The sequence below is a fragment of the Talpa occidentalis genome, unplaced genomic scaffold (assembly GCF_014898055.3).
Source record: "Talpa occidentalis isolate TD23 unplaced genomic scaffold, MPIMG_talOcc4v2.1 talOcc4.9, whole genome shotgun sequence".
NCBI lineage: Eukaryota > Metazoa > Chordata > Mammalia > Eulipotyphla > Talpidae > Talpa > Talpa occidentalis.
The window spans coordinates 108,171,529-108,184,698 of NW_023605305.1; the positions used below are offsets into that span (position 1 = coordinate 108,171,529).

General features: G+C 43.9%; 1 protein-coding gene across 3 annotated transcripts in view; it reads right to left on the minus strand.

The window, feature by feature from the left end:
* The window catches only part of KCND3 (potassium voltage-gated channel subfamily D member 3), a 371,120-nt gene that overhangs the window by 225,765 nt on the left and 132,185 nt on the right, over positions 1-13,170 (minus strand). For 2 of the 3 annotated variants that reach the window (XM_054691769.1, XM_054691770.1), the window contains one exon: positions 9,942-10,023. The exons of the other annotated variant lie outside the window; for it this stretch is intronic. In XM_054691769.1, the coding sequence (XP_054547744.1) occupies positions 9,942-9,946 (5 nt within the window). In that variant the 5' untranslated portion in view covers positions 9,947-10,023. The remainder of the gene's footprint in view (positions 1-9,941; positions 10,024-13,170) is intronic. 3 annotated transcript variants of the gene reach the window in all.

Below are 13,170 nucleotides of genomic sequence, written 5' to 3' on the forward strand. Positions count from 1 at the left end.
TTTACCTGAAGAATATGAAAACATTAACACCAAAAGAGTTATGCACCCCAATGTTCATAGCAGCATTATTCACAATAGCCAAAACATGCAGTCTACCTAAATGCCCATCAGAGGGTGGCAGGATACAGAAACTGTGACTGATACACTCAATAGACTACTGCTCAGCTATTAAATGAGACAAGACTGTGCCTTTTGCAACATATGGAGGGAACTTGAGATGATTATGCTACATGAAATAAGTTAGAAAATGAAAGACAATTATATAATAGTTTCACTCATTTGTGGAATGTAAATAACCAAAGAAAACAAACTAACAAAACACAACACAAACAACTCTAAGTCTGTGAAAACTGTGTTGGCTGCCAGAGGGAGGGGCGGGGCAGTAAGGAGGGCACAGAGCAGTTGTGTGGTAATTAGAGGCTCCGGAGCTCAGGTTGTGGGTGAGTGATGTATACGCCTCATGTTGAGGGATGAAGTTGTACTACAGAAATTATATAGTTATATAAACGAATGACAAATCAATAAAATTTGAGAAAAACAACAAATAAAACACGAAAATCCTCCTGCTGGTACTACCTACAAAAATGTTCACCAAATACAATTCTCTCCTTCACTGTATGATTGTCCCGCCACCTACTTTTCCCCTTTCTTTCTGGTAAAAGCTCTTTGGTCTTATAGTCTAAAATTATATATTTGTTTTATTTAGGTCATCCATTTGCTTTCTCTATAAATCCCAGATGAGTGAAATCATAACAACTTTTGTCTTGCTTAATTTTTAAGTAATTCTTTAGGAGAAACGATCTTTCCCTACCAAGGATTGGTATTTGTATACAAGACTCTCTTTCCTGATTTCAATGGGTCTTTATCATTTGCCATGGCTGCATAAGAGATCACACCAAACCACAGTCATGTACGATGCGAGGCATCCACTTAGCTCACTGGCGTGTGGGCTACCTTGGCCAGATTTGGCTGGACAGGTGAGATCAGCTCTCACCATATGCCCTTCATCTTCCTTCTGGGCTCAGTGGAGATGGCAGCAGTCTCCCTGAAGAGGAGCAGATATGCACAATGCTTAGGCTTGGAGCTGTCACAATGTCTTATGGCCAAAGACAAAGGTGAGGAGTGGGGAAATACGCCACCCTTTTACAGGAAGAACTACAAAGAACTATTGGAAGGAAGAACTACAAACAGAACTACAAAGTCACAAGGCAAAGGATGTGGCTAGTAAGGGCTGATGAATTTGGGCTAATGACCCTAACTGTACCTCGCTGCCAGATGTCAGAATTGTGGTGGTCCCTTGAAGCTCCGCCCCACCCCCACCCCCCGCCACAAGTCTGCTCAGAGCCGGAGTGATGAGGAAGGAATGAGATGAGGAGATGAGGAAGGGATAAGATGATGGGGGATCCCCTCCAGGGGGATCCAGTCAGCCCAGAAAAAGTCATCTCTTAACTCCTTCTCTGTCTCCCCCTGTGCAGAATGTAGGCACATAAAGACTGGGAAGACAAAGTTCACACCGAGTCATGCAATTATTTCAATCTTGCTAGTGGTTAGGTGCTTAGGAGTTGTCATTTTCAAGTCTGGAATTTTCCTGGGATAATAAAGCAGCCAAAGGAACATAGAGCAGGGAGTGGAAAACAGAAACCACCACAATTTCCAGTCACGTGCCTGGCATGACTGCTAAGTGGGAAGTGGGAAGGAGAGATGAATAATGCCTTGGGCAACCTCAAGCGAAGACCAGAGCACAGAGCCAAGATCTTGAAAATGATCCAAACAGTGATTTTACAGAAACTTGATAAGAGATGCTGGCCTTGCCAGGACCCTGGACTCTTCAAGTCAACAGGTTCAAAACACAGGCTGTTAAGGTAGCACAGCACAGGGTGGCTGTGAACTCAGCTACAGTGATAGCTGCTCTTGTGCTTTTCCAAAATCTGTGCATGAAACTTTCCCTTCTTAGCCCTGCAGCCCTCCCCAGCCCCTAAATTAAATAAACCCTGTTGTTTTCTTCCCTGCCATAAAGCATATTATTTCACGATGTCTCATTTACAAGAGGTTACCAAAAGAAAGCTAAATTGGGATTTTATTCAGCTGCTGATGACGCTTCCCTATTACCCTAGCTCATTTTCGGTGGCATTTCAACACTTTGATAATGAATTACTTCTACCATTTCTAGCATAAAGAAGAAGAGAGTTTAAATTAATTTTCAGCAAGGGATGCTATTGGTGCAGGCAACTTCCCTCCCACTGTGTTAGCATCAATGTCTTGTCTCGTTAAATGCCAATAAACAAGTGTAACACTCTAACAAGCCACAAATTGGCTTATTGACACCTCCGTCAGCTGTTGTCTGTGTCCAAAAACCCCCTGTCTGGTAGGCATACCATGGTTGTATAAAATGGGGGCTCTAAAGCAACATCAGAGTGAGATGCTTTTAGCATCTGGGTTCCCTGGCTACTCACTTTTGCTGTATCTGGATTTTGTCTAATAATAGATTGGATTAATTTGGGTTTTCCACACTGTGGGGTTCGTTTGGGGCTTAATTCATGTGTTTGTGGCGTCTCCATGGAGGGAATAGACCCATCCTTTTTCCCCGGCTTCCCAGTTTTCTTAAGAAATGCTCCCACTGGCGATTTGACTGGGCGACCTTCATGATACTAGCAAATCAGACCACCAAGGAGGAAACCAGCAGTAGCCCTTTAAGCTGCTCACTCTGTACTGCTGGGATCTGAGGACAATTTCGAGGACACAGGAAAGTAGGTGATGTCCTATATAAACCATGGACAGTCTGCCTGCCAGACCAAGGCATGACTAAATAGCCAATTGCCACTCAGTAGGCTTTTTTTCATTATAGGAAAAGGCAAGAGAAACGGTAAGGTATGATCTTACCGCATAGCAAGAGAACCTTAGTGGGAAGATCAGGAAAAACTATTTGAAATCAAAGTTGGTCATGGCGAGGCCAAACTCTACAATGTGGCACATGGTCAAGGTCACCAGGTTCCTCCTGCCTGTCTTCTCCGCAAGATCTCAGGGACAGTGTAGACATCAGCCTGGGACAGGCTCAGGTGACCCCAGAAGAGGGACATGGATGAAATGACTCATTCTTTTGGTGTGAAGGCGCCCTAATTTGTCTGGTACTCCAAATCAAACACTACATTTCAAGTTCTTACTGTTGTGGATTCATATAGGAAAGCTCTCGTCTTTATAGTTCTTCCATGCACATGGCAGTGCTATCAGCGATTGGTTGACTCAAAATAGAAAAGGAAAATAACAGTGCTGGGGGCTGACCTCCTGGGAGATGGCTTTCCTGTTCCTGTCCAAACCTGACCCTCATGCAGCCGGGCTGGGGAAGGTGTTCCATGCTCTGCCAGCTCTTTTCAAAGGCATGGGAGACAGGAAGTCATGTTTAGTATGTCAATGTGGTGTGTGTCCACATGTCAGGTATTGAGTGTAGAGGACATCTGGGGGACTGGCTGTTGGGGGCAGCTTCGTAAAGAACAAAGGTTGACCCTCTCAAGGTGACCTTGATCAAAACTCCATTTTGCCAAATATTCAAGCCAAAAACTTTAATGTCCTCTTTGCTCCCTCTCTCTTAGTTCCACATCTAATCCATCCTCAAATCTTATTGGCTGTACCTTCAAAATATATTCAGAACCCAACGCTCTCAGGACTTCAGTCCTGGTCTGAGCCATCGGTCTCTCCCTGATCTATCCTTGTACCAGCCCCCACCGTCACTTCTCAATAGCACTCAGAGTGATCCTTTAAAACGTTCACTGGATCATGTCACTCCCTGCTCAAAATCCCCACTCAGGGAAAAGCTCCAAATCCTCACAACGACCTCCAAAGTCATTCAAATCCCCATGGCCTCTCTGGCTGCAGCCCTTAGCCTGCTCACTTTGTCCTAGTATTCTGTCCCCTGTGCTTTTCCTAAAGTCTCCTAGGCACACACACCTACCTCCAGGGTTCTGCAATTGCTGTTCCCTCTGCAAGCAATGCTTTCCACTTGGGTATAAAACTCTCAGCCCCTCAACTCTTTCAGTCCTGTTTTCTAAGGTCTGACTGGCTCCTATAAAAACTTGTACCTTTCACCCCCAAAACTGACATTCCCTATACCCATTTCCTGCTCTGCCCCCAAATTTTTCACTATTATATTTTTTATATTATGTATTTGTCTGTCTTCTCCACTAGAATATAATTCCATTGGGATAGTTTTTTAAAGGTTTATTTATTTATGCATACAAAAACTGGGGTGCAGGCCAGAGGTGTGGGGGTGTGTGAGAGGATTTACCAGAGAAAGTAGGGAGCAGAATAGGCAGACTGACTGAAAGACATTGCTGAGGGAGCAGTGGGCACAACAGGAGAGGTCTGCTGTGCCATGTGGGTAGCTCCCTGACCAGGGATCAAACTCGTGCTGCAGCAGTTGTAGATAGCTTCACAGTGCTGTGCTTAACCCCTTGTGCCACCAAGGAGGCCCAGGATAGATTTTTGAGAGGCCTGCTTGTTCATGGCTACATTTCATCATATAACACCATGTAACAAGAACATAACAGCTATGAATGAGTGGATGAAAAAAATGAGTAAGTGCTGTTATCCCTCTAAATCCCAGCTGGAACCCCAGGTAAATGTGGGGTCCTCATCCCTTCTTCTCCCAGATGTTCTAAAGTCCAGAATATTCTCTCTTAACCTAATATCAACTCTTCCTTGAGGGATGAACTCAAATATCACTTCTTCAGCTGAAGGAACTCAATTAGACTCCACACTAAATGCTTCTATAGTTCTGGGTATTTCTTTTTGAAGCACTTCGCATACTTAGAATCTTATAATAAATTATGCATAGCTGTTGTTTAATGTCTGTTTTCCGCATCACACTGTGTGTTTCATCGGCAGAGACTGCATCTGTCTGCTCACAGCTGGGTCCCCGCATGTAGCACGTGGCGTGGCTCTTCTGTGTGCTCAGTTAGTGACAATCAACACAAGAAAAGGTGGGATTAAAAATGTGCAATTAAGGTTTGAAGACATGGTGAGGCTTCTCCAGGGGTCACAGGGTGGACCCTCACAAACACTCATTGAATATGTAAATAAGAGAGGGACAGTCTTCCAGAAGGGCCCAGGACCTGGCTCACCTGAGCTGGGAGAGGCCGCCAGGTCACTGTTTGATCCCATCCTACCCCTGATTGGACTGGTCATTGTCACAGCAGAGGTTTAGTACCAAATCCAACTCTCAAGAGATTCTTTATTTGTCTATAGTCAGGGTGTACTAACTGTGGTAAAGGACTGCTTTGTTTATGACCTTGACCTTGGGTATCACAAGGTCAGGCAGCCCATTAGGGGTGTTAACTGAGAGGAAAATGAAGGTATTTTCCACTCATTTAAAAAGCCACACACATTTAGAGCCAGAGGAGACCATTTAGCCCTCTCCTCTCATTTCATAGAGGAGAAAACTGAGACTCAGAGAGTCGAAGTGACTTGCCTAAGGTCACACGAATAATTAATGACAGAATGGAGCTAAAAATTCAGGAATCTGATGTCAACAATGCTGTTTTCACTATGCCACAATGGCTTTTTCCTTCTTCTAAAACAAAACTCCTTTTTAAAAAAACTGCACAGTAACATTAAGAAATGAAAGAATATTATAAGAAATAAACTTTAAAAATACCACCTAAATCATCATGGAGAAGCAAATCAAAACTACAATGAGATATCAGCTCACCTGTGAGAATGGCTATTGTTATAAAGGCAAGAAGCTATAAGTGTCGGTGAGGATGTGGATAGAAGGGAACACTTGTATACTGTGGGTGGGAATGCAAATTGTGACAGCCAATATGAAAACAGTATGGAGGAAATCCTTCAGAAAATTAAAAACAGAAATAGCAGATGATCCAGCAATTCCACTTCTGGGCTTTAGAATGTGAAAACAAACCCCCCCCCAAAAAAAAAAATTACAAATCATTCCCCTTGTTCATTGCAGCATAATTTACAAAAACTAACAAATGGAAACAACCTAAGTGTCCATTGATGGGTGGATGGATAAAAGGTGGAATATTACTCAGTCAGAAAAAAAGGATGAAATCTTGCCAGTTATGACAACATGGATGGGTATTGAGGACATTATGCTAAATAAAATGTCAGACATACAAAGCCAAATACCACATGATCTCATCTGTATGTAGGATCTAAAAAAATAAACACTCATAGACACACAGAACAGATTGGTTGCCAGAGGGGAAAAAGGGTAGGTGGAACAGATGAAGTGGTCAAAGGGTATGAGCTTCCAGTTATAAAATAAACAAGTCATGGAGATATTAAATACAACATGGCCACTATGGTTAACAATACTGTTTCGCATATCTGAAAGTGCTAAGAAAATAGATCTTAAAAGTTCTAATCAGGGCCTCCCCTAGTGGCGCAGCAGTTCAGCGCTGGGCTGCGAAGCTGCCCACAGCCCCTGCAGCGCCGGTTCAATCCCCGGCTGCCGGTGAGGGTCCCACATGGCACGCAGACCTCTCCTGCCGTGCCCGCTGCTCCCCTCAGCAGTGTACTTTGTCAGTCTGCCTGTTCCCCGCTCTGGCTCTGGTGAATTCTCTCACCCTCCTGCACTTCTGACTGTACCCAGTGCTTGTATAAATAAATAAATAAATCTTTTAAAAAAAAAGTTCTAATCACAAGAAAACAAATGTAACTTTGGTGACAGACACTAGTTAGACTTATTGTGGTATCCATTTCCCAATATATACAGATATAGAATCATTATGTTGTACACCTGAAGCTAATATAATGCTAGATGTCAATTATATCTAAATAAAAAATTGTCATCTAAGTATTCCCTTTATGAATATTTGTCTATGGATTTTAATCTAACCTGATTTCTTTCCCTTAGGTTTGAGCAAAAAGTTTCCTTTAGCTCACCCTGACTCCTTATTTCTCAGCTCACAATTCTAGGCCAGGTCCAAGATTGCCAAATTCATTCAACTTCCTGGCTTAAGGCTCTTCGGAGGTGTGGGAAGGTGATCGCTTTCCTGGGCTGTTGAAGCACATAAGTGAACCATGTTCTCCGCTCTGTCTCTCTCCCTCCTTCATTGTTCTCATGCCTGCTTTTCCCTCTTTCTCTTCCCTCTCATGATGCTGTTGTCCTGCTAGTCCACTGCACAAATGCCTTTACCCATTTGCCTTGAGCCTTTGCTCAGACCAGGACTTCTCAGTGGGGCTGACAACCATGGACATCCCATTTTGCATGTCAGCTGCCCTCCCTCCACCACTGTGCACAGTAAGTCCTCACTTAATGTCATTAATTGGTTCTTGGAAACTGAATTTAAGAGAAAAGACATGAGGAAACCAGGTTCCAGAATGACTGTGTTTCTTTCAATGAGGGGGATAGGGGCTTGATGATTTTTTTTTTTTCTCACCAACATTATAAGAAACAACCACTGAAGGAAGAGAAGTTATTGGAGGACTTGCTGTCTCTTAACCTGCTCCACCTTGTCCTTTTTTCACAACACTTGCCACCTTCTGATGTTCTAAATCATCTGCATATTCATGATATTCAATGCTCATTTTCTATCTTCCAAGCTGTCTGAGGGCAGGGATCTATTTCATTCCCATGCACCTAGAACAGTGCCTGGTACAAAGCAGGCACCTGTTGAATGGACTTGTCCAATTGCTAAGCTACTGGTAGTAGACACCACTTTTTTGAGGACTTTGTTCTAAACTTTGTAGCTATAACTCACTTCATAAACAGTAAATGCTGACTGTTTTCAACTCCTCTAAACTGTGAAATATTAATGTTTGGCTTTGTAAGTCACTGTCCACCAGGTAAAACGTGTTGTCCTGGACAAGGTGGAAGGGGTTAGTGCTTCTGCAGAAGGGGCAGGTATGTGTACCTGAAAACTGATTCTGTAGATCAATGTCTTGTAGTCCAAATTACAGAAGTTAAACTTTAAAATATCCTACTCTACTAGCTGAGTTAGGATGAGAGGAATAAATAAATGGAATGAGGAAAAGAATTATAGGTGGCTTGAATGAAAAAGAAGCCAGGAAATATAGCATTCATACCGTAGGTAAACAGAAGCACAAAGGTCAAGAGGATTGCTAAGATCCAACTGATATTTTTATGTGATGCTCAGAGTTAAAAGTACAGTTAAGTGAACGCCAGAATATGACTTTTAAAGATACACATATAATCTGAGCTCCCTGGGTCTCTCAAGTCCATGGGTACGAGTGCTCTCTCATTCACAGTAATAGTCTTATTATGTAGACTGAAGGGTGCCCTGGAACCTCCAAACTTGCATGCTCTAAAAGGGTTCTGCCAGCTGCTGCATAAAGACATTGCATTCACTTAGGATTGGTGTAAATAAAGAGAGAAGAAAGGATAATAGTTTCCCAATAAAACACCCCAAGTACCCATCCCCTCATGGGCAAATGTCCAGCCAATCAGGGTTGGCCCACTGTGGAGCTGCTGAGGCCTGAAAACTTGCCATGAGTCTAAGGCACTTTCTGGGCTGGGAACCAGAGGCAAGGTATACAAGGGCCCAGGCAAGTCTGGGATGAAGGAAACAAAATCAAAGCACAAATCAAGATAAGGGCTGCTGCGGTCAGCCTCCGCAAATGTCTCGCACCATGTCTCTCCCAAGTGCCTCTGCTTGTCTCCCTTCACCTGCCTCCTTCCATGTCTCCCCTCTGTGTGTCCTCCAAGTTTTCTCTCCAAGTGCTCTTCTCCCAGCCTCCTCTACCTTCCCCTCAGAACTAAATGAGCTTCCCCTCATTTCATTAGGTGGGCAGGGAACATGGAAGCTCCCCCTTTTTATGGAGATGCTTCTCGGTAACAGTAGCTAGATTTCTTAGGCTCACACCCTCACTGTCTCACTAGGGACCTCGGCCCCATTGGAGTCCCTGCTCCCTGCTATTGCTGGAGACTGAGTTTATTGGCCTTTGTCCTTGAGTGGAGTGGGGTGGAGAGAGCCCTGATGTGCTCACAATGACCGTGGTTCCCTGAGCACTGCTGTGCCCAGACCTGCACTGTTCAGAAGGTGCCTATTGGGTACTTGAAATGCAACTAATTCAAAATGATGCAGTAGCGCATATACACTGGATTACAAAGACTTCAAACAAAATATGTAAAATAGTAATATCTTTTACATACTGATCACATGTTGAAATGATCATTGGGAGGTACTAAGTAAAATTAACTATAAATTAATTCACTTGGGGTTTGTTCTTGTTTTATTTTTTAAATGTGGCTATAGAAAACTTAAAGTTGCACCTGCAGTTCATACCTGTGGATGGCATTATTTTATTATCTGGACCATGCACCAAGGATGTATCATTTCTCCCGTGCTCCACTGGGCCAGTGCCCACGCTTGTGGCCACACCCATCTCCATACTGCTCAATGTGACTGTCGCTTCTGCTCCTCCAATAGGTGCCCTATCACCCACCTCCCACCCAGTCACCATCACCAGCCTGAACCCTCCAGGTCTTAAGGTGGCCCAGTGGCCCATAGCAAGCTGGAGAGTATTTCCCTTCCTCTTGTGTATTCTTAATAAAAAAGGTCCCCAAGCAGAGAAAGCTGTCTGTGCTCTAGTATGGTGGAGAGCTTTGAAAACTTCTTCTTTACAGCCATCTCTCTCTGCAGGACATTAGGGAGGTGGGCCAGGCTCAGATTTTTACTTTGTTTTGCTTCCTGTACATTAATTGCTTTTTCTTTCGCTTTTTTGCCTTTAAATTCAAATGTATTGAGGTCTAATTTCCATATAGTACTGTGCATCCATTTTAAGTATATGGGTTTGATGAGTCTTGACAAATGACAAGCCTGGGTGATATCACCCTCATCTTGATAGAAAGCTTTTCTTCACTCCAGAAAGTTCCCTTGTGCTGGGGGCAGGTCTGAGTCCTAAAGCCGAAATTCAGAAATTTCCCTTCTGATAAGCTGTCCACCCATGAGGCCCAGCTTTCTTACCCCATAGTGTGGTCCTCCCAGGAGATGTCTTGATCCTCACTTGTTCTGGGCAGAAGAATTCACAGCTCCCTAGCACAACCCCCTGCAACACAGAGACTTGTCTTGTGCTTTTGTTTATTGTATAAAGAGACTTCAATACATTGATCAAAGTAAGGAAGCTTCAAGAGGAGGTGTTATTTTCCTAGCAGCACTGAATAACTGTCAAGGCAATAGTTGGGTGATACAGGGGGGGAACAGCAACAAGTCAGGGCCCTGCAGGCATCTTCAATCTTAGCTCACACTATGTTTTCCTACCTTATTGCTCCAGACACTCTGGATTTTACTCTGGTTTTTCAACCACACTAAGATCACAGCTTCCTCAGGGCCTTTGCACAAGCCACTCCCACTGGCTGGAAAGCCATGTGTCCTCTATGTGCATGTCTTCTCATCTGCTCAAGCCTAAATGGCAACACCTCAGCTCAATCAAGTTTAAAAGTAGTTCTCTCATATTATTCATTTTCTTTATAATATCTATCCCAATTCATTATACATTAATTTACTTTTGGGGGTTCTTCTTAATTTTTTTAAAGATTTATTTATTTATATAAGAACTGGGGTACAGGCCAGAGGCACGGGAGGGTGAGAGGATTCACCAGAGACAGAGCGGGGAGCAGAACAGGCAGACGGACCGAAAACACTGCTGAGGGGAGCAGCGGGTGAGACAGGAGAGGTCTGCTGCACTATGTGGGCATCTCCCTGGCCTGCAGGGAATCGAACGCGTGCTGCAGAGACTGCGAACAGCTTCATAGCACTGTGCTCAACCCGCTGCACCACTGGGGAGACCCCTTCTTCTTATTTTTTTAATGTTTAAATTTTAAAAAATGTTTAATATCCATCTCCCACATTAGACTGTGAACTTTATGAAAGTGGAAACTATTCTGTATTACACTGTATTATTTGTCTACAATTCTTTCTTCTTTTCCTGTACCATGGCTTAGCTGTGAGTGGCGTATTCTACTGTGACTTGCTTTCTCGCCCCATAGGATGGTTCTCCTGGGAGATTCCTTGGATCCTCATTTGTTCAGGGCAGGGGCATGCCCAGCTCCACAGCACAAGCTAGGGATGTTAGTAGAAGTAAAATACACAAAATCTGACCAGAGGCTTTAAACCTACTTCCATGCTTTGGTTTGATTTCTTGAAGTTCTCTAACTACTGTGTCTCCTCTGAGATCTGAAGTAGAACCCGTGAAGCAAACTAAACCCAATCCAGAGTCATGAAGAAGGGCTTTCCCAGTCATCCTGTAGCTCTGTGAGCAAGAAAAAGAATGTTTGTTGTTAATAACCATTGATGTTAGGGGGTAGTTTCTTAGGTAGCATTATTGCAGCAATAGCTATTACGTGGCCTACTATATGAAAGACACTCATAAATATTTGTTGAATGAAGCATTTTCCTTTGGAAAGTCAAAAGGTAGAGAGTACCTTGGAGACTGTGGAAGCTCACACCCAGCCCCCGCCCCACCAAAAAAAAGAAAAGGTGACCTAAGGCATAGGAGGAAATAAGAGCCCAAAGATTCTATAGGACTTATCTCAAAAAGATCTTTGTGGCTTAGAGAAGAATTTGCATTTGGTCTTTAAAGTCATACTAGCATTTAAGTTATCCTAACGATTGTTAGAGAGAATATTTTTGGGAGATAGGCTATTGAGTAGAGGTGAGCCAGGAATCAAGATTAAGGCACAGGATCTTTGAAAGCACAGAACCATAAAGCAGAAGTGGATATCTAATCCAGCAAAGAGCAACTTGGCCTACAGTTAGCTCTATGGGCACAGGAAGAAGAAAACTTCCCACATCTCTTTTTTCCTTTCCACAACTCCACATTGAGTCTAATGAAGGTTGATGAGGTAAGAGAGGAAGGGGCATAGGGGTGACTCGTCAGTTCAAATGAAGATCAGGATTCAGAAGTATCACCTTGTTTCACTCCCAATAATGCCTCCATGGGAGATGGCTCTGGGGTGTACACTAGGAACTGGACTCAGTTCGAATCTTAAAACACCTCCTTGAAACCTGGGAAGTTACTGAAGTTCCTCCAGAACCCAACTGTTGTTGACTCAAATCCAAATAGGGTCAGATTTTTAGGAAAGCAAGTCTCTTACCCTTCCAATCCCATTCTGGCCATCTTCCCCCACCCCAAATAACATTCAGGTGGGTTCAGCGCATTTCATTAATGTGGTCCAGAGACATCATCTCTTTGCAGGGGTTGATTTCCCCTCTGCAGACAAAGCGGCACCAGGCAGGGATGCCAGAGAAGGACAAGTGTCCTCTGTAAGAGGAGGCTGTTCTATCAGCTTCTGCTGCTTGTCTCCTTAGCACCTTGCCAGTCTGTCTGGCAGCAATTGGATATGCTGTTCACCAACAACCTTGTCAGATGTTCCCAAGAAAGGCTGTGGCTGAGGGAAGTGAAAAACATAAAATATTTTGTCACTTTCCTAGGCTTTGCAGAGCTTGGGATCCCAAGGGACCCAGCAGTGGCTTAAAGTTAAATTCTTCCTATTTACATCTTCTCTTTCCTTGTTAACTCTTCTTCCTTCCCCACATTCCTCTTGTCAGAGATTTGGGGTGAGGAAATGCTGATGGCAAAGACCAGGCTTCCAACAAAAATTTTAGCAGATTTTTACCCAATATTTAGGCATCTTTCTCCAGAGACAGGTCTGGGATCAGGAAGTCTTCACCAACTATGAGAGACAAGATGGCACCCAACTAAGGCTGTTGAGCCCTCCATGGTCATAGCTGGGGACCTAGACTGGTAACTGCAGATGGAGTGCCTGGGAATGGGCCAAAGTCCAGAATCAGATCCGCCCACTTAGGTGGGGGAAGACCGTCAAGGACAACATGGAGTTTGATGTCTTGTCAAGTAGGTTGAATGCTAATGTTTATAGGAAGACAGTGTCAGTTTAGGAAATGCGGTCTATGTGTCTCAGCTCCCACCAGGTTTGCCCACCTCATCTTGGCTGGAGTTGCAGAGTGGAAGCAGAATACCCCTGGAGACAGAGCTAGGGCTTCAAACACCAAACTTGGTGGGCAACTGAGTGTCTGCCAACAGAACTGAAGTGAGGCCCAAGTATCTGCAATGAGCCCTGCTCCATGCCCAGTTCCTTTGCTTGGAAGTCCTGTCCTGGGGCTTTGTGGGTCACTGATGACACCAGAGGCTGGGAGCAAGAAGGTACTGTTTAGGGAACAGTCTGATCCCCAGGGG